The 21,532-nt window shown below is 50.7% G+C and overlaps 1 protein-coding gene across 12 annotated transcripts in view; it reads right to left on the reverse strand.

Annotated features, from left to right (window-relative positions):
- Positions 1-21,532, reverse strand: part of FSTL4 (follistatin like 4) — a 550,514-nt gene that overhangs the window by 130,606 nt on the left and 398,376 nt on the right. For all 12 annotated transcript variants that reach the window (XM_086411566.1, XM_086411561.1, XM_086411567.1 and 9 more), the window contains 2 exons: positions 11,644-11,837; positions 8,313-8,436 (listed from right to left, as the gene is read on the reverse strand). In XM_086411566.1, coding sequence (XP_086267692.1) covers positions 8,313-8,436; positions 11,644-11,837 — 318 coding nt within the window. The remainder of the gene's footprint in view (positions 1-8,312; positions 8,437-11,643; positions 11,838-21,532) is intronic.

Consider the following 21,532-nt stretch of genomic DNA (forward strand, 5'->3'; position numbering starts at 1 on the left):
ATAGTGGGCAGCTGACCCCGCTCAGTGCCACATGGGCAGTAGGGTTAACTCCACCACCAGGAACCCCCCTGACTTGCATTCTCCCCGAGAACCACTACAACCGTCTTGAACCATCTCTCTTCACTACTGTTTAGAAAACTCCAGCATGGTCTTTCATCCTTCCCACAAGTGTTTATCAAGCACCTGCCATATACCAGTTTCTGCCTCATGGAAAGCTCTGGGTTTATCTCTCTCTCCTGCCCCTTTGTCCTCCAGCTGGAACAAGATGCCTCAGACAATAACAACCTTGCCTGCTCTCAGAGGCAGCCCCTACTTTGCCGTCTTTGTCCCCTGGCTTTGTTATTGCCTCGCCTGTTCTGCTGCTACCTGCGTCCAGGCGCTCTTGGTCATGTGGCCTCTGCCCATGCTTTAGTCACTCACCATCGTCCCCAGCCCTCAGGCTGGAGAGTGGCTGGAGAGTAACATTCATGATAAAATGAGGACCGGTGAGCCAGCAGGTATGGCTGATGCAGAGGACACCTGGATGGGTCACGGCCGGTGGTCTAGGGTCTCCAACTAGCCCCTAGTGTGCCACCGGAGTGCCTGCTTCAGGCAGCAGCAGCAGCTTGGGCATCCCCCGCCCTTCCCTTCTCTCTCTGCCTGTCCAGGTCCCGTCTGTGCCCGGGGCCTGGCTCTCTAGCCACCACCTTGCCAGGGACCATCCTGGTGCTGGGATGTGAGTGCTCCCCCCACTCCTGCCTCAAGAGTGGCCCCCATGCTGCCCACCCAGGCGGTCGCTGTGCCCATGTGAGCAGAGCCCTAGCACCTCCACTCCCCAGCATCTCATTCCTGTGCAGACCGTAAGCTGGGCAAGCAGAGTGGTGGTGGAGGTGGGGGTCTTATGGGACACTGTCACAGAGCCTGAATTAAGGTGGCTGGAGAGGAAGGGAAGACCATGAGGCAGAGGATAGGGATTTATGCTCCAAGTACTTCCTGGGCATGTACAGCCCTGGGAGAGCTCTCAGACACATACCTGGTGGGTCTTGCCATGCCTCAGAGCACTGGGGTCTCAGGAGCCACAGAGGCCACCCCCAGGCCACACCCACACCAAGACGCAGGTGCTGCTGGTTGGATGAGGAGGCAGCGAGCTGGGGTGGGGGGCACCTTGCCTTACTTTCTGGGATCTTGCCTGGAGTCTGGGAGGCAGTCTCAGCATCTGAGGGGTCCCTTGCAAAGCTGGGCTCTGGGCAGCTCAGCCATTCACATCCCAAACCTTCCTAGCATCCCAATCCCAGGGAGCAAGTTTGGAAATCAGTAACGTGAACTTCAGTGCTTAATTGCACATTTAGGGCCTTTGGAGCCCTCACAAAAGCTTTGCAAAAACACAAGATTTACAAGGACAGTAAGGTGCTATCCTGGTAAAGAGCTGACATTTAAATGGTTCTCATTTTATATTTTTGTAATGAAATGCTTTGTTTCATCTGCAGCCATTTCTATGTATTTTCTAACATTCAGAGAGCTGTCTGTTCTGTACAAAACGTAAGCCTCTCTACAGTTTGTACATCAGGCTGGCTGGGTGATATGTGAGCATAAGACCCAGAGCCTGGCTGCAGTCCTGCTGGGAGTCCTTACCCTGGAACAGGAACAAACAAGGTATCCAGCCACCCTAACCCTGCTTCTCTCTCCAAGACTTTTTTTCATTTTGTTTTTTTTTTTAAATCACCAAAGCATCGCATTTTAATGAGTTTTCTTTGCAATTTGTATATAATAGATTTTCAATAACAACCTGTAATTAGTTCATTTCTACTGTTCAATTGCTCTGCACTAAGGCCATTGACAGCTTCCAGCTGGGATCTTTAAAAATGGAAAGTGCTTGAAATCTCAGCTCCTGACAATGTTAGCAAGTGCTAGGCTCTACAATTTAGCTGTTAGCAGCAAATCACTGGAGATGGGAAAGAGGTGGTCTCGATTTGAAACTTCCAAGACCCTCTGCTTGCCAAGTGTATTTATTTCTTCATATACTTCATCCCTTTCACTGAACAAAGATTTACCAAGGGCTTTCTGGACGTCAGACCCCACGCTAAGCGTGAGCCCATGGTGAGCAAAACAGCCTCCAGCCTCATGGAGCTTATGGACTATTATGGGCCAGATGACGATGACAGAGCACAGAGTGACAAGGAGTGGGAACACACAGAAATCTTTATCATCACCATCATCACCTCCATCACTGACCTACTTGGCTGATGACTACTTAGCATTTACCATATACAGGGTATCATTCTAAACACTTTACACAAATTATCTCACTTAGTGTCGGGTAACCTACGTGGGATTTGATGCTTTTGAACTGTGGTGCTGGAGAAGACTCTTGACAGTCCCTTGGACTGCAAGGAGATCCAACCAGTCCATCCTAAAGGAAATCAGTCCTGAATATTCATTGGAAGGACTCATGCTGAAGCTCCAATATTTTGGCCGCCCGATGTGAAGAGCCGACTCATTGGAAAAGACTCTGATGCTGGGACAGATTGAGGGCAGGAGGAGAAGGGGGCAACAGAGGATGAGATGGTTGGATAGCATCACTCAGTGGACATGAATTTGAGAAACTCTAGGAGATAGTGGAGGACAGAGGAACCTGGCATGCTACAGTGCCTGGGGTTGCAAAGAGTTGGACATGGCTTAGTGACTGAACAACAACCTTATGTGGTGGTTATTATACCCATTTTACAGTTAAGGAACTTGAAGCTCAGCTTAACCTCTGGTGAAGACCTGTCCAAGGAAAAATGGGTGGCAGAGGATGAGATGGTTAGATATCATCCCCAACTCAGTGGACATGAATCTGAGCAAACTCTGGGAGATAGTGGAGGACAGAGAAGCCTGGCATGCTGCAGTCCATGTGGTCGCAAAGAGTCACAACTTACTGACTGAACAACAACAATCGTTTTTATATGACTTGAGTGGTAAGAGCCCATTACTAACTAAAGCACTATTAATAAGCAAAAAAGCACCCAGATGGCTGGCCCATTGGCTTTGGCTTCAGGGGCACATAGCAAACTCACACAGAAGCCTTCTTGGAGGCCCTCTCCCTGCTGGAGGCAAGGAGAAAGCCCTTGGCAGGGAGTGCTGAGACTGACAGCACTTTCTGATACCAGTTTCCAGTGGCAGCTCCAGTTTAGCTCTTTTATGCCCTTGAGCAAATGAGGGACCAAGGTCAGGAAATCAGTGTTTTTCCCACTTGATTTGCAAGTCCTGCCTGAGGCAACCAGTTCCTCCCTTTGGGATTAGGGGAGTCACCCCACCAATGGTCGTAGCCTCTGCCAACACTGACACAGGTAACTGCACACAGGTAACTCTTGCTCTCCAAACTCAAGAGCCAAATAGATTCAGATAAAACTTTTGATGGACTCTGTGCCATCTGTAAGGAGATCAAACCAGTCCATCCTAAAGGAAACCAGTCTTGAATATTCATTGGAAGGACTGATGCTGAAGCTGAAACTCCAATATTTTGGCTAGTGAAGAACTGACTCATTGGAAAAGACCCTGATGCTGGGAAAGATTGAAGGCAGGAGGAGATGGGGACAACAGAGGATGAGATGGTTGGATGACATCACTGACTTGATGGACATGAATTTGAGCAAGCTCTGGGAGTTGGTGATGGACAGGGAAGTCTGGCATGCTGTAGTCCATGGGGTGGCAAAAAGTTGGACATGACTGAGTGACTGAACTAACTGAACTGATGCCATCTGAAATTTTGCTATTCAATATCCCAAACGGAGGAAAGGAATGGAGGAGTATAAAGTGGGATTTTACTGGCTGAACTTTCTGTCTGAACTCACCCTACATGGATAAGGGGCTGGATAGATTTGGGGGAGGGATAGTTGCTGTTGTTTTACTATCATGGGGTGGTGGTGAGGGCTATGATAATGGGTCTGGCAAGGCATCTGCCCTGTGCGGGCATTATTTGTTCCAGAGGATAACCACATGCTAGATGAACCCACAGTACCCTTTCATAATGCAGCAACAATGGCAGAAAAAACAGCTGTGAATTTGCCCAGTGACTACCTCCTCTGGTTTACAGAGTTGCCCTGGATACAGAAGTACCACAATAATCAGATTAAATCACTGTTTTCCTTTCTGCTGGCCTGGAGCTAAGGGAGGGCATCTGCCTCCCACACAGTTGGTCCCCCTGACTCAGGTCCTCCTCCTGTACACTGTGCATCCGTGACCCTCGGACGGTAATGCAGGAAGACCTTGATCCTATGGTGAGCCTGTCCTTTACATGTAGCACATTGCTCTCATAGGATTAATTAAAAGGACAAGTATCTTTCTAAAAAAGCAGAAGGAACTTGTAATGAATTTAAAGTGAGAGAAAAATCCTCATTTAAGCAATATGTTTTTTCCCACAATCCCAACCCAAGCATTCAGAAAAGTGCAAAAACATGCATTATTGAAAAGATTTTTAAGCAAGCAACTTTTTAATTCATTGAGATGAACAGACAGGCGGGCACGCATCTCGCTCACCAGTAACCCTGGCGCCTGGGTCTCTGTCTCACATCAGGGGTGGGAGGTTCTGCGGCTTGTTGGGGGTCGGGGGCGGGGCAGGAGGAGGAGTGAGGAGGAAGGCTTGGGGGACATGCTGAGAGGGCACTGGACCGTTAGTTCCAAGATCAGTCTATGATTTGGAAAACCAAAAGCAACCTGAGGAGAATGCTTAGGTGACAAATAGAGGCAGAGAGGGAGGCCAGCCTCACATTTCACTGCCATCATTGTACAAAGATGAGTGATTGGCAGCTTTTGTGACTTCCATGGTTAAGGGACCTGTCCTCTGCCCTCCTCAGGAGGTGGGGGTCACCTGTTCTGCAGAGCCAGGAGGAAGGTGCAGCACCCCCACGAGCCACTCAACTGAGCAAGGCAGCTACCAGCCCTGGGGTTGCTGGCATTGCCCTCAGCCAGCTGCAGACAGTGGCAAACACCAGCACAGCCTGGGCTATGTCAGCTGCATGAGAAAATATGACTTAGGAGACTGCACACTGTCCCCCTCCCCCCCGGAAAAAAAAAAAAAAAACCCTTGTAAATATTAATACAACTCACTTCACCAGGGAAAAGCCCCCCAAATCCCATCCTTTAATAAAGTGGCTGAATCTGTGCTAGTCACCCTACATAGCCTGCCCTGCCTGGAACCCAAGGATCCTGGCAAAACAGAGACTAGAAAATGCAATTTTAAAGTCTCAACCTTTGCCAGCCAGTCAGCTTCAGTTTTGAAAATCAAATCCAAAATGTTGTTGCTGAAATGTCTGAGATATTCCTTTTTGCGTTTTAGAGAGATGTCTTTAATGCCCATTGATTTCTGGGTAATCAGTTGTACCTGTGTGTCTCATTTCAATTTCCTATTTAATATCCACTGGACCATAAATCCATTCCCAGAGCGAGGGGAGTTTAGAGTTCCTGTGACTTTGAAAGACCACTGATCCCGGGTGACTCTGCGTCTCCGAGTGCTCCGAGTGACTGTGCTGGGCCTTGAAAGCAGGGTTAACTCATTTTGTGGCTTCCTTAATGGCTGTGAGTTTACGTTTTATTGCATGTCTATTGTTTGGGTTGGGCTGTGATGAATGGTTTGGCTGCCCAGTTCAAAACAAGTCCAAGGCGACAGCAGAATCTAATTTGTTTTAAAAATGATGATTATAAGGCTTTTCAAATAATAATCCAGGAACAAGGAAACAGACAGCACATTGCTCTACATGGGACATACGACCAGAAGTGAAGTGAGGACGTTCCTCCTTTTCCACGGGCAGCTCCTGCTCTTAACAACCTTCACTAGGGAGGCCAGGGCGGCCTCTTTCATCAGGGGCAACAGGGATGCTGCCACTTCCTTGAAAGGAGAGCCAATAGCCCCTGCTTGGTTTCAGACCAGTTCCCAGGAAGGAAGTGGGCTCAAAGATCAGAGGCTTCTGTGACAACTGGTACCAGGATGGTACCCAAGCAGTGTCATTTTCTGCCTAGTGATGCCATTGTGGGACACTGGTGTGTGGCTCTGGTATATCCCCAAATCCTTGAAGTCCAGCCTTGGCCCCCAGCTTTGAAAATGCAGTGATCTTTTTCTTTACAGCTCCTTCTATAGATGGGGGGAGGGGGGTGTTGAGTGCATAAAGCATGCTGGGAATGTCTCAGAACTGACCCTGGAAAGCGTGCTGCTGTTCCTCTGATGAGAAAGGAAGCTCCACCTGCTCACCCTGTCATTGGCCTGACATCTACTCCTTTCTTGTTCACTTCCCGTGGGATTAGCATCATCAAGGGGGCTCTGTTTGAAGAAGGCGGATGGAGAGGAGATCCCGGGAGGTGGTGAGGGCAGGTCGGGAGGGAGGGTCTTGTCCAGCGTGTGCAGGTCAGTGCCTCACCATGGGCTCTCCAGAGGGAAAAAGAGCCCCCTCACCCTTGGGTAGCATTTGTGTTGTGTATGTAGACTTCTGTGTTGTAAACAGTCCTACTAGGGCTGATTTAAATCTCCCATCTATGTAACTGTTTGCCTTTGCAAAAGTCCTGAAAATATAACAATCATTGCACGAGCTAGGTCTCCAGAGTTGCCGATACTGCCACACATTTTAAAATTTAGAGATTCATTTCATGGAATAAGCTCCTCAATCCACAAAGCAAACACCTCCCAGGCAGATTGAATCTACCAGCCATTCACACCTTATTATGAACCACCACTTGTAGAGTTTAAACTGTGGGCATGAAGGAGGAGGCTGGGGAGCAACACAGTCATCATGTATCAAGCAGAGCCTGGGAACTGGGGCTTGGACTTTGGTCCTTGGTAAGAGGGATGCCGTGGACTGGAAAGGCGCAGCCTGCAACAAGCTCATGGACACTTCCCACAGGGAAGAATCACGCTCATTTCTCTCCTTTCAGGTCACATGCATACCTTTTCTACCTGCCACAAGAGCCCTTCTTGTCAACAAGTCATGAGGATGCCCCCTCAGGCCTGGTGAACGAAGTAACAACAGTACACAGAGATGCCGATATGAAGCAGGAACACCTTCCTGGAAAACATACTTCCAGGTAGAGAATGGGACCCAGGATGCCAGGACCTGTGGCTCAGAGTACTCAGGGACCCTGGGGGTCTCACCCCTGCTTCCTCAATTGCAGGGCCCACCGGAGCTGCAAGCTTGCAGGTCATGTTCAAGGTGCTTCATACAAGGTACACACGTTACCTGCTTTAAACAGAGCCTGCTCCACATGTTGTCTGACACAAAGGAGCTTCACGTCTTTGGGGCCAAGAATGTCCCCCTTGTCTCAAGTTAGGGTCCCACACTGCCTTCCATCTCCTAGTGAACTTGTCTGGACGTGTCTGGAGCTTCTTGCATCTCACATCTCCTGGAAGCCCTGTCCCAGCTCTAGCTATGGTTGACATGAGGTCATCTCTTGGAAGAGCACCTCAGGGAGAAGACCTGGGTCCCTCAGACACTGTGCCTGCTCACCATATGCACCAGTGGCCCCACAGAGGGTCCATTCTGAGCACATCCTCCGTTTTCAGGCAGAGCAGCCCCATTTCTCTTCTTTCTCAGGGACTCCACCACCTCTCATCAACCTGGACCCTCATTCTTCATTATCCTGCATTGTGACTACTCCTTTGTTTACCTGGCCAAGCCTCCAGAACCCTCCTGCAGGATCTGGCCCCAGGCAGGGTTCTCTGATGGGGCTGGGCCACTTCCTTGGGAGAACCCTAACATCTGCTCTGTCCAAGTGCAGTCACAGAATCCCCTAGCCATGTGAGGCAGTGCCTTCTTAATCATGCTTAAACACAGTCCTGGGTTCCTCAAATGATATCAACAGTGAGAATAACCTTCATCCAAAAGGAACAGAGCAAGTATCCCATCCCCCATCTCTGCCCTCCTCTTGATGCTAACGCTAAGTCATTTCAGTTGTGTCCGACTCTGTGCGACCCCATAGACGGCAGCCCACCAGGCTCCCCCGTCCCTGGGATTCTCCAGGCAAGAACACTGAAGTGGGTTGCCATTTCCTTCTCCAATGCATGAAAGTGAAAAGTCAAACTGAAGTTGCTCAGTCGTGTCCGACTCTTCGCGACCCCATGGACTGCAGCCTACCAGGCTCCTCCATCCATGGGATTTTCTAGGCAAGAGTACTGGAGTGGGGTGCCATTGCCCTCCCTGTACTCTTTCCTTAAATCTCAGGCTTGTTGCAAAACAAACTCAACTACTTTCACCTATAAAAGAAGCCAACCTTGGAAAACAACCAAAGACAGACTCCAGACCCTGACACCGTTTTGGTGAGGAAATGTCTTTTTGCTGACTGTGAGCCCCGACGGGGACCTGACTTACGGAAAGCTGTGTAGAACTCATGAAGGGTCAGGAGGCCGTCTTTGTTGTAGTCATCAAATCGGAGGAGGTCACCCGGCGAGCAACCCAGGAAGTCCTCTTCCAGGTCCTGCTCCTTCAGCATGTGCTGTGGGTGAAAGGGAGAAGGCTAGAGTCAGGAGTGAGTTCAGAGCTGTGGGCACTGTCAGGCCAAGTGAGGCTGCAGTCACCGTTTGGGCAGATGTGTCTGTGTGTGTGCCTATGGACTCCAGCAACAGCTCCGTAGGCCATGGGGAGCATCCAAATCTCTGTGGTGTTGTCTTGTCTGACCTTCTCCTTTTAGAGATGAGAAAACTGAGGCTCAGAGAGGAAAGGGACTTTCTCAAGGTCACATGGTGATTGGGCTGAGTCAGTATTAGCTTTCAGGTCTGTCTTTTCCCTGCCAGGGCAAACAGACCCTACATGATCTGAAGTGAGAAGGATCCATGTGGTCATCTGGTCTACCCCTTTGTGTTATAGATGGGGAAACAGGGAAGAGACAGGGGCCTGATCAAATAAGCCCAATTAACAGTGGCCATACTCAGTGGCTCCCAACTGTGTAGAGCTGGAAGGTCACTGCTCCATCAGTGTACCCCTCCCCGCCCCCTCCAACCCCCACCAATCTCAGGTCAGCACATCCTAGCCACAGTACTACTCCTGGGGAGAGGAAGCTGCTGTTCTATTGACCTAGGCCTGAGCCCCTGCTCTGCCTGCCTTGTCCTGCCAGGAACACAAAACACTACCCTTGGGATTCTGTTGAGGGGACCATGGGTGGGCCCTTGTGAACTCCTCTCTGGATGTGGTCTGGGCTGCAGGGTGGGGGCCTCCCTAGTAGGATCATTTGCATGTGGGTCTGAAACTAGAGTCTTGCAAAGAAAATGCTCAGAAGGAAATCTCAGAAGAAAGAAAATGATTTTATTTTGGGGGGAAGAGGGGAACAGAGGCATTTTCTCTTTATTTAACAGTCTCAGCTGGGCCTGGTATATTAAAGGCAATTTAATGTGATAATGTTAAAAAAATGACCCTTCACCCAGCAAATAAGAGTGTTCGATAAAAGGGAGATCAACCATAACGCCCGAAATCAATCTTCCAAAGATGGAAATTTCCCTTTGTCTATTTCTGTGCTGGAAATTGATTAACTTTTCATAGGACCTACAAGTTTTCCCCAACGCCTCTGATTCAGTGTCAAGGAAAGGCCCACTTTAGCTGGGCCCTGCTTGGCAGATTTATGAAATGGACTTTAAACACATTAAATTTTAAAGAGGAAATCATAGTCCAATTACCACGCTTGTTAATGGCTGCAGGTGCCTCAGGGCATGTCTCTGCCAGGTTAGAGCCATGCGCCCAGGAATGTTCTGTTTACCTGGCAACTACCTGGATCCACGTGGGCCTGGGGCACCGAGATCCCACAGTTGCCTGATGCCTGCCCTCTGGGCTCCCCATACAGCCTGTACTGTGGGGAATCGAACTGCTAGATGGCTCTTCTCTCAGATAACCATGACCAGCAGGACCTGGGCTCTCCCCGGAGCAGCGTGGGTCATTGGTGGGTCTCTGGTCCTGGCCCATGGGGTCTTAGCCATAGCTGGGGGCTGAAGGTTGATGAAATAGTGACATGAAGGCTGGTGTGTGTCTGGGAGGCTTCCTGGAGTGTGGGCCATGGATGGACTTGCCCGTGATGCCAGGTATGAGTGAGCAGAGCAGGGTCTGCAAGTGCCTTAGGATCTGTGGTTTCCCACCCAACACTGGAAGCCAGCTCTGAACTGGGTGGACCTGAGAAGGGGGCCCTGCATGGGGAAATGTCTGGATAACTGCTCTACTCAGAGTTTTTGGGCACTTGCTGTCCCCACAGACCTCGAGAGGATCAGGTGGAGCTGGTGCTGGGAGCTGTCCTCCCAGGGGGCCCCGTGGAGTGTGAGGAGAGCTGGTCCATGCACACCTGGCACCCTGGCTGCATCTCAGGTCACCACATCCTAGGCAATGAGTGTGGCCGCAGGCAAACCATTTGATTTCCGCTTCCTCATCTAAAAATACCTGGTAAGTGGGGATAACAGGAGCACCTACCACACAGCAAAAGGCGGCTGAAAGGTTTACAGTAGAGGTGATGGTGACAAAGGGATGCTAACGGCTGTCACCCACTGAGAACGTACCACCTGCTGGGCACCAGGCTGAGAACTGCACACCTCTTTGCTCATCTAAGCCTCCTGAAGACCCCGTGACAGTCAGAGACAAGAAAAGGGGTACAGAGCCAGGCAGTTGTCTGCCTAGACCCGCTAGGTCCCCGCAAATGCTGGAGTTGGGTCTGAATTCAGGCCGTTTGACTGTAAAGTCTGTGTTCGTAGCTACTCTATTGAAGAGTGAGGGACATGCCTGTGTGGGGCACATTGCAGGTAAAGGGCCTCCCTTAGTGCCAAGCCCGGGGTGGGGCACTCTGTGGTCTCGGGGGCAGAGCTGCCCCAGGGTTGCTGACCTAGCCTCCCTCCATGTCTTTGCACCTGTTTTGGCTCTGAGACCCCAGGCTCTCAGACCAAAAACAGCAGAGCAGGAGCAGGAATGCAGACCCCTGGGCCCATCCAGCCCGCCTTTCCACCACCAGCACCCAACAGGCCTGTCCTGCAGCTGGTGTGCCTGCCGCCCCGGGTTGATCCTTCCTTGTTTCTTTTTGCTGCAGATGCTTATGGCCCTTGTACCACCTGGTACCTGGGTAAAGGGCCACACGTGCTGTGTTTGGAAGGGAGGCAAACCATAGGCTCCATCTGAGTGTTTTCTCAAAGGAGAGAGCAGTGCTTAGGGGGTGACCACAGGGCTGCCTGTGAGCCACAGGCTGGAGTGTGGGCTGCTGCTACCCAGGTACCACCACTGGTGAGGTCCGAGGGGGAGAGGACGAGGGGACAGCATGTTGCAGCTCCCAAAGCTCTTGGGGAAAACCAAATCTGCTTTCTTTGAACCTTCCTGCTGAGGACAGTAAAGGATTCAGGAAGAAAAGATTTGTTTCCTAATGAAAGCCTCAGAGCTCAGCCTGTGTACAGTGTGTTTCGCCAGCTAGCTCGGAGCTTGTTGGTAAATATTGGCTGAAGGTGGCTGGTGGTAAAGAGACACGGACATCATTTTGTTTGTCAGATATTTCCAAGTGTTCAACACAAGCTCTCTGACTCCTGGGAGATGCTTTCTCTTGCAGGAGAAAGGCCCCCTCAGTGTCCCATTTCAGAGATAGTGACAAACGACTCTTCCCACATGGGTCTGCTGGTTCTCTTTCTACACACCCTGAATGGAAAATTGGATCCCCCCGTAATGTGATTTCACCCAGTGCTGTACCCACCTGGGCCAGCTCAGAGGTGCCAAGGTGGCCGTCTCCATCTGCATCAAAGTCCTTGAACAGAGATTCCACCAGGAGGCGCTTCTGGGAGGCGGGGTCTTGTCTGCTGTCCCCTTCGTGGAGTGGCTGCAAGCGGCTCTGCAGTGCCAGAAGGACCTTCTTCAGGCGGGCGTAGTCGGCCACGGTGCACGGGTCACCTGGAAGAGAAGATGGGGTTACTCCAGTCAGACTCTTCCCCGGTCTTGAGAAGACCTCCCTCCATCCCACCACCCATCAGCAGTTACTAGGCACCTGCTAGACGTAGTGCAAGGTGCAGCCTGAGTACATGAGACCTGTCCATCCGACTGGCCACCAGTCCATGCCACAGATATTTACTGAGCACCAGATACAAGCGACACGTGATGTCAACGATGGAAGGAGCCTGTCGTTCACCCTGCACATGTTGATTGAGCACCTTCTACAGCCAGACACAGACTGATGGTCAGACAGAATGGGAGTCTTCATTTGGGGGATTTCACAGTGCAGCCCCACAGCAGCTTTAGGAAAGTGAAGTCACTCAGTCGGGCACGACTCTTTGCGACCCCGTGGAGAGTAGCCTGCACCAACTCCTCCGTCCATGGGATTTTCAAGACAAGAGTACTGGAGTGGGTTGCCATTTCCAATTCCACTTTGCAATGGCTCATCTTTGCCTTAATCCTACCTTAAAGGCTTCTTTGGAATCCGTGGCCTCATAGATCAGGGAGTTGCAGTTAACAGGACTAATAAGCCTTGCTTAAGATAATTAGAAACACTCCCAGAGCTGGATTACTTCAAGACGAACATGTATACACAAGCCCACGACCAAGAAACAAAAGGCAGCTTTTACGAAAGTAAGCCCAAAGCACACAGCCCATTGCTCTCAGGTCTTTCATCACGGCTGTGCTTGGTCCATAGCATCAGAACCACACAGTATTTTGGCAAATGAGGCCTGTGATACACTGTGACATGATGTAGTTTAACTTTGCTGGTAATGGGCCATGGAGATGTTCCCCACCCACGGGGCTGTGAGCAGAGCAGGGGAGCACTCCCTGCTGCCCCACTTCCCCTCCTCCTGGGATGAGGATGAAGGATGTACCCCACCTCCTGGCTTTGCCGAATCCTGGAGCACAGGTGTGGGGTCTTCCTCATCCATTCCAGGTTCAAGCCAGAGTGCTGCTAGCAAGGGAGTGTCTGAGGTCTAGGTCTTTTCACCTTAATTTCAAGGCCAGCTTAGGGCAGGCTGTGTCAGCTCAGGGCTGGAGAGCCACGGCTCTGTGGTCTGCCGGGTTTGAGTCCTGGTTCTGCGGCTGCCTGAGTGTGTACCTTGCACAGGGTGTGTCAGTGATTTCATCTGTGAAGTGGGGGAGAGCAGAGCCTCCCACACAGGGCTGTGAGGAGGGTTAATAAGACATGCACATGATAAAAGGCATGGGACTGGCCTAGCACTGAGTAAGGGCTCATAAAATGACAGCTACTCTCCCCTTTGTCATTATTGGAACCAGAGTAGCTGAAGAGCAATAAACAGGGAGCTGCTTGGTGGGGACAGGGCTGCTGGGAAGTCCATCTGTCTCTCTCCCTCCCTCACTGGACAAGCCTGGATGGTCCGACCACTTTCTCTTGTGCTTGTTTGTGTTTCTAGATCTTCTTTCTTCCAATTTGGGGTCAATTGATTCTTGTCAGAAACAGATGTCTGTTACCATTTCATCCTGCATGTTTATTTAGAAAAAAATCAATTGCTGTGTTCAATATAATCAAACCTATCTGCTCTCTAGGAGTTTCCGTGGTCTGACAAGAATAGCTCTCCCACCCCTCTTTGGCCTGGTAGCATATCCATTCCTGGGAGCTCGTAGGGCCTCCAATTGGTAAACCTGATTCTCAAGTCTGCACAGTGAAAATCACAGCCATGTTCCACAGCCACACACTCCTGCCCAGGGTCTGTCCTCGGCTTCCTGAGCTGGACAAAGGCCAGTCTGGGGAAATAAGAGGAAGAGGTTTGCCCAGATCTTGGTGCCTAGCTCCCCAGAGGATAAAACCAGTCCTGGCAAGTGGCAGAAGCTGGATGCAGTGTATGAGGGCAGAGAGATGCTTCGGTGGAGGTGGCAGTGGAAATGTGTGGGGGATCTGCAGGGGCCTGGAATGGAAGGCCTGTCAGGCTTTCCAGGGGACAGGCGTTTTTGCCCCAACACTGGGAAGCTGGTGTTCACAGCAGATGGATGTGGGATTGATAGAAGGCTCAGTTCAGAAATGCTAGCATACCATTAGGCTCCCCCCGCCTCCCCAAAAGAAAAGAATACACCTGAAGGTTGGAGCAGGCTGGGCCAGGTCGGATGGGCAGAGCTGTCTCATCTTCCCTATCTCGGTGGGGCACAGATCTCTGAGCTGCCTGCTGCTCTAGGCCAGGGGTCCTCACGCGGCTAGACAGCACCTCCCACTCTGGTGGCCAGGAAAACCAGCTACGCAGGTCCTGTCGGGTGGGCTGCAGCAACCTCCCCTGGCTCACCTCTCCCATCACACCCCTATAGTTCACTGTGAGTTCATGGAGGCTTCTCCACCCTGGCAATGCCCAGCCCATGCCTGCTGGTCAAGAAGGTATATACATGCCTAGAAATAAACTCGGCAGAAGAGGTAGGTGCCTCAGTGTCCAGGGTCAGCTCCCTGAATCCATGGTCTGGCCTTCTGCTAGGCTCATGCCACCCATGCCTTTTCCATCTTTTTACCAGCATCTACTCACAGATTCTGTGCTCTGTGTTGGGCGGTACTTTGAGTATACAATGGAGCTTTCTGTCTTGGGCATCAAGGGTGCCCATGGAAGGAGAGCTAATGAGGCCAAGGTAAAGGAAGTCTCGCTATGGATGAGCCCCACAGGATGAGGGATCTGTGGGCACAGGAGGCCGGGGGAAGGGATTTCTGGGTCACAGGGGTCGCAGGTATAGGATCCAGCAGCACAGTGTGTTCAGAGTCCCAAGGAGGCGGGTATGGCTGGGCCGGAGTAGGGCAGGGAGCAGGGCTTGGATGAGGCTAGAGGGAAGCGTGGAGCTGGGGCAGGGTGCCAGGCCCAGCAGATCGCACTTTGCCAAACTTGCTCTGTCCCTTCCTTTACTGAGGCCCTCACTGTGCCTGGCTGCTGCTGGGCATGGAGGTCCTAAGACAAACCCTCTGCTCCTAGAAGGTGATATTGAAATCCTTCTTTATCCCAGGAGCAGTTGTGCTTTACATGAGTCTCAACCTGGAATAAATAAATCATTGCCTCAAGGTTCCCGGCTCCTCTAATACCTGTGTAGCTATATGGGGGCGTGAGCCTCAGAGGAAGGGCACGTGATGGTGGCATTTCTGTGCCCATGGAGATGTCACTTCAGCTTCCACAATTCAGCCTCTTTCAAGACTTTTGAGGCTTCATTTCCAGCAAGGACTGCCCTCTCACAAGCCCTCCCTTTTGGTCTCTAGGATGCACAGCTTCTGAGAGTGAAAGTGCTAGTTCACCAAGTCCCAGCTTTACTTTTTCATTCACAACCTCCTGATCACACGCTGGGGTCAGAGGTAACGGCTCCCTGAGGCGGGGTGTGGGCACCTGTGAGTCCTTGCACAGCTGGCCTTCAGCTAAAGGGTCTCGCTCTGCTGCCAGTTTGAAATCTCTGTCTTATTATAAAAGGAACACACGCATCAAAACAACAACAAAACACTTGGAAAGTGCAGATAAATATAAAGAAAGAAAGTAAATTACCCATGATCTCTTTTCCAGAGGCTGGCCAGGCTGGGGGTGAAGCCTAGCCCTCAGCACAGGCGACCCTGAGCCAGGAACCAAGCTAGCAGAGCCCTGGCTGGCCTCATGTGATGCATGGGTCCTGAGGCCTGGCCTATAGCCTCTGTTTTCAGATCTCCTTCTCCCCTTAATAAATATAGGCAAGAGCTTCGATACCCAAAGGTTGGGTGCTTCTCATTATTATGCAGGTCATTTCCGCACACCCACCTGGCAAGCCAACTGGGGACTTGAGGAGGTTGGGGTGTGGAGGGAGAAACAATCTCATTAGCCCTGGCCACACAAATGTGCTGCATGCGGGCGGTGTTTACTGCTCCCCTCAGTGTTCTTTACCCACATCTCTGCCCGGCCTACTCATCTCTGCATCTTGGCCACAGCTGAAATATCACCTGATCTAAACTAGCCCTTTGGCTTCATAATTCTCTGTGCTCTGCATGTTTGGGGGTGGGCCTGGTCCCAGGGAGGGACCCTGCCCCTTTGGAGGGAAAGTCCCTGGAGGGGAGTACAGCAGAGGCTTGGGGACCACAGCACTCTTCCCCAGTGCCCATGTGGGGGCTGACCACGATGATGGAGAGTGGGCTGACTACAGGAACCTGGATGGGGTGTTGTCAGCGCCGTGCACATCCCGCTGTGGGACCAGACTGGGTAGTCGCGCACATGGTGGGAGAGTGTTAGGTGACTGTGAACGTGGTTGAGTCCTGTGGCTCCAGGGCAGATCCTCTCATCAAGAAGCCAGGGTGACTGGGCCACCCTGTAACAACCTTTCCTTGGGTCTTCAGGCAGACAGGCTTCACCATAGGCTGTGACACCTGACACCAACTCCGCTGGTGAGTCCCTGCAAGGCTGGACGAAGCACTGGACAAGGAGTCAGCAGAGCAAAGGAGATCACAGGCTCTGCCTTTGCGTGGCTGTGAGACCCCAGGAAAGGCAGCCACTCCTGCCTTTCTTGCCCCATTTCCTACCTTAGAATGGGGACAATGAACACCTTATAGGGTCCAGACATAAAAGGAAACATAATAGACCTTGCAGTGTCTGCATGATTGCCAGGCCCGAGGGCCTCTCTGCATGAAATGCCCTACATGAGCCACAGGGTGTGGTGCATTTATCTCTGTCCCCTTTACTGATGCCCAGAGCCTAGTACAGGTGGCCAGTAAGTTGGTGAAGACTTCCTCCTGCCTACCCGTCCCCATGAACGTTTCTGCTCTGGGGCCTCTCGGGGAGGGAGGCTCACGTCCTCCAGCCTGGCAGTGATGAGAGTCCCCAACAGGCCCTTTGAAGGACTCAGCCATCCTCCGCTGGCCGGGGTGTCCCCCATGCAGCAACACTGGCCCCGCTTGGCCAGGCCCCGGCACTGGCCTCGGGCTTCCTGCTGGCACGTGTGTGTGGGGGCTCCTTCTGCTCACAGACCGGGCCTGTTTTGGCAGATAAAATATTGATCAGCTTGCTGAGGAGCCCAGAATGTGATCCTATTTTCATGTCAGAACTTGGTAATGAACTACATTTATCAAGCCCGTTCTCCACGAGAAAGGTCAGCTGCGGATCTGGCTAAGTTGTTATGACACCTCATTAATCTAGTTCCCTCAATAATTGTCCCTCTTTGAAGATTCTAATGTTCTCCCATTCCAGCCACACTGCCTCCACTCTGAGGGAGATTATTACAGCAGGAGCACAGGCACGTCCGCATTTAATTTTTTGAGCAAAGAGAGATAGGACGCAGGTAGCAGCCTCTGGAATTGAACGTCTATCAAAGGCATGCTTTCTCCTGCAGAACAAAGGGAAGCAAGGGAGACACTGAATATTCCATCAGCCACATGCGCCCCTGCCAGGTTGGCCTCAAAGGAACGGTCTTTGCTGTGGCAGGCAAAGCTTCTGGGCACAGATGTGGGAGGGGCTGGTGGCTCCAGAGTCGGGGAAAGGGATGTGGCACAGCATGGGCAAGGAGGGGGAGAGCCAGCCAAGTAGCAGAGAGCTCAGATTCTAACAGAGAGGGAGACAGGCCATGTGGTCAAGGCCCTGGGTCTGCCCAGGGCCTGGATACTGGGGGGATGTGGAGGCAGGAGAGAGGGCGGACTGGAGAGTCCTGGCATTAGGAATAGAGGTAGTAGGGAGACTGGAGAGAGACCATCTCTGCTTGCCTCCCTCACCAAGCCACCCCCATCTAAAGACGTCCCTGTGCACTGCCCCATTCTTGTCTGTCGTGGTCCTTTCCCCAGCCTTCACTCTGTTATTCATACACTGTTGGCATCAGGCTGCCCCATTACATGGGAGCCCCTTGAAGCCAGGGCCATGCCTTGTTGTAGGTGTGATGCCAGCACCTGGCCCACGCATCTGCATGCAGAAGGTGCTCATTAAATGTCTGCTGACTGGACAAAAGTGTAATCTTGGTGGATAGTTGCTACAGCCCTGTCCTGAGGAGGAGGACAATCCCAGCCACCCCGAGGCATAGTGACTGAGGTCTGGAACTCTGGAGCGGCTGGGGGGCCATGCCATCCATCATATCAGCTCTTGGCTGCAGGGGGCATGACACATGAGTGTGTGAGGAAGCCCCAGTGTGTGGTTTGTGTCATGCTCACTGCCAGGGGCATGGATCCTACCTCACTAGTGGGGGCACCCCAAAACCTGCAGCAGTAGCTCCAAAGAGTCTAGCACAACAAGCCTGGGAGTCATGGTGGCAAGGAGGTGGGGGGCCACAGAGAGGCTGTCACCCTGCTGGACACGGGGTCACATGGGAGTGTCTCCTCCAAGCCCCTCTAGGGAACACACAGCTCTTCAGGACCTGCCACTGGACGGGAGGAGGATGAGAGGGTCTGGCCTCTGGTTCTGCCATTGCTGGTCAGGACAGTCCTGGACAGCCCTGGGAAAAGGCCAGGCAAGGGGCTTCTGCTTGGAACAGTGCACAGGTGGGGAGGCCTGAGGGTGAATTCAGTTGTGGCACAGCTTCAGGAAAGGTTCAGTGCCACACGAGGGTTCTAATCAGTAACTGAACACAAAGCTGACCCTGGGGACCCTCCGAGCTCCAGGAGAATTTACATGTGGGTAGAACTGGGGGGAGTCGGGGCTAGGGGGATCCTGAGGCCCCTGTGAAGACAATCCCCCATGGCCTCCGGGGTGCTGGCCCTTCCCTTACTGAGGCAGCCTTACACTTCAAGAGTCCCTGGCAAACCCCTAAATTTATGGGAGAGGGGACTTCAGGACAGAGGTTACTAGATATCATGAAGAACTCTTCTGCCATTAGCAGGAGTCATCTCACTTGGGGATGGGTGTGAGCTAAAGAGCAGGGGGATGGGAAGGAAGAACGTGCCCAGTGGGGGCTTGGTGGGTCATGCTCTGAGATGCCACCACCTGGGGGAGGGCAGCTCCCTTCCTGAGCTGCACACAGGCTGTCCCTTCAGAAGCCACACAGCAGCCTACCATGCCCTTGAGCCACAACCTCTGGACTCCAGTCCTTCCTGACCAGGCCAGGCGGCCCAGCCCCTGGGCTCAGAGGACCCTCAGGGGTGTGCCCACAGTCTCTTGGCTGCTGCTGGGTTTGCTCACGGGCAGGCTCTGCCCCGACCCCCACCCAAGCATCTGCCTCCCTGGTTCCCACACTATCCCCAGCTGGCCTGAGAAGTAATGTCACTGCTGAAGACAAAGCTGCCGTCTTCACCACCAAAGCAAAAACTCAGCTTAATCGTCTGGCACCAACATCACAGCTCAACATGCTGTGTTACATGGGCCTCAGTTGCAATGTGGCATTCTGAGGTCTATTTTGAAACTGCTAAGCTGTGCAAAGAGCAAGAAGCATTTTCCTCCCCTGTCTAATTTATGAGCCGCCATAACTTTACTGGAGTTTAGCTTAAGAGGAACAGATGTTTAATTTGATGTAAATTCATGAACATTAACAATCTTTCTGCTGCCATTTCTGGGAAAATTCAATTAACAATAAATACCAAAACCAATGGGTTTATCTTTAGGATACGTTTTTGCTAATAGGTGATATAGTTTTACTGATAGTGTTGACCAAGCCACAAAATTCTGACAATTTCTAGAGATTGCTAAGCACACATGATATGGTCCCCTCACAAGCCCCAAACAGGTGTACTCAAAGTCATGCCACCTGGTGATCCTCTGCTGGCTGTCCCTTGGGACCTATGACTTCTGAGCAGATGGGTCACTGCTGCCATACTCAGGTCCTCTGGGCAAGTGTTTACACCATGGCCTGAGCTGCAGTTCCTGAATACCCTCTGACAGAAAGCAGCCTGCCAATTTGCTTCCCTTTCCTGGAAGGCCCTTTCTTCAAATCTGGCTTTACTGCCAAGGTCCAGCTCTAAGGAGGTGCTCTGTCCATTTTGTTGGTCATAGCAAACACCATCTTCCAAAAACAAAACAGATGATTCTACACATGGACATCACCAGATGGTCAATATCAAAATCAAATTGGTTATATTCTTTGCAGCTGAAGATGGAGAAGCTCTATATAGTCAGCAAAAACAAGACCTGGAGCTGACTGTGGCTCAGACCATTAGCTCCTTATTGTAAAATTCAGGCTTAAATTGAAGAAAGTGAGGAAAACAACTAGACAATTCAGGTATGACCTAAATCAAATCCCTTATGATTATACGGTACAGGTGACAAATAGATTAAAGGAATTAGATGTGGTAGACAGAGGGCCCAAAGAACTATGGATGGAGGCTTGTAACACTGTACAGGAGGCAGTTACCAAAACCATCCCCACAAAATAGAAATGCAAGAAGGCAAAGTGGTTCTCTGAGAAGGTCTTACAAATAGCTGAGGAAAAAAAGAGAAGCAAAAGGCAAAGGAGAAAGGTAAAGATATACCAAACTGAATGCAGAGTTTCAGAGAATAGCAAGGAGAGATAAGAAAGTCTTCTTAAGTGAACAATGCAAAGAAATAGAGGAAAACAACAGAATGGGAAAGACTAGAGATCCCTTTATGAAAATCAGAGATACCAAGGGAACATTTCATGCTAAGATGGGCACCATAAAGGACAGAAATGGCAAGGACTTAACAGAAACAGAAAATATTAAGAAGAGCTGGCAAGAATACATGGAACTATACAAAAAAGGTCTTAATGATCTGGATAACCATGATGGTGTGGTCACTCACCTAGAGCCAGACATCCTGGAGTGTGAAGTCAAGTAGGTGTTAGGAAGCATTACTACGAACAAAGCTAGTGGAGGTGATGGAATTCCAGTGTAACTGTTTCAAATCCTAAAAGATGATGCTGTGAAAGTGCTGCACACAATATGCCAGCAAATTTGGAAAACTCAGCAATGGCCACAGGACTGGAAAAGGTCAGTTTTCATTTCAATCCTAAAGAAGGGCAATGTCAAAGAATGCTCAAACTACCATACGATTGTGGTCATTTCACATACTAGCAAGGTAATCCTCAAAATCCTTCAAGCTAGGTTTCAACAGTACATGAAGCGAGAACTTCCAGATGTACAAACTGGATTTAGAAAAGGCAAAGGTACCAGAAATCAAATGGCCAAGATCCATTTGATCATAGAAAAAGCAAAGGAATTCCAGAAAAACATCTACTTCTGCTTCATTGACTATACTAAAGCCACTGACTCTGTGGATCAAAACAAACATGTGGAAAATTCTTAGAGATGAAAGACCAGACCACCTTACCTGCCTCCTGAGAAGCCTGTATGCAGGTCAAGAAGCAACAGTTAGAACCAGACACGGGACAAGAGACTGGTTCAAAATTGAGAAAAGAGTATGTCAAGGCTGTATATTGTCACTCTGCTTCTTTAACTTATATACAGAGTACAGCATGCCAAATGCCAGGCTGGATGAATCACAAGCTGGAATCAAGACTGATAGGAGAAATATCAACAGTCTCAGACATGCAGATGATACCTCTCTAATGGCAAAAAGTGAAGAGGAACTAAAGAGCCTCTTGATGAAGGTGAAAGAGGAGAGTGAAAAAGCTGGTTTAAAACTCAACAACCAAAAAATGAAGATCATGGCATCCAGTCTCATCACTTCATGGCAAATAAGATGGGGAAAAAGTGGAAATAATGGCTGATCTTATTTTCTTTGGCTCTAAAATCACTGTGGATGGTGACTGCAGCCATGAAATTACAAGACACTTGCTCCTTGGAAGAA

Source organism: Bos grunniens, chromosome 7, assembly GCF_055505025.1.
Source record: "Bos grunniens cultivar Pamir isolate PY7600 chromosome 7, Bosgru_T2T1.0, whole genome shotgun sequence".
Lineage (NCBI taxonomy): Eukaryota > Metazoa > Chordata > Mammalia > Artiodactyla > Bovidae > Bos > Bos grunniens.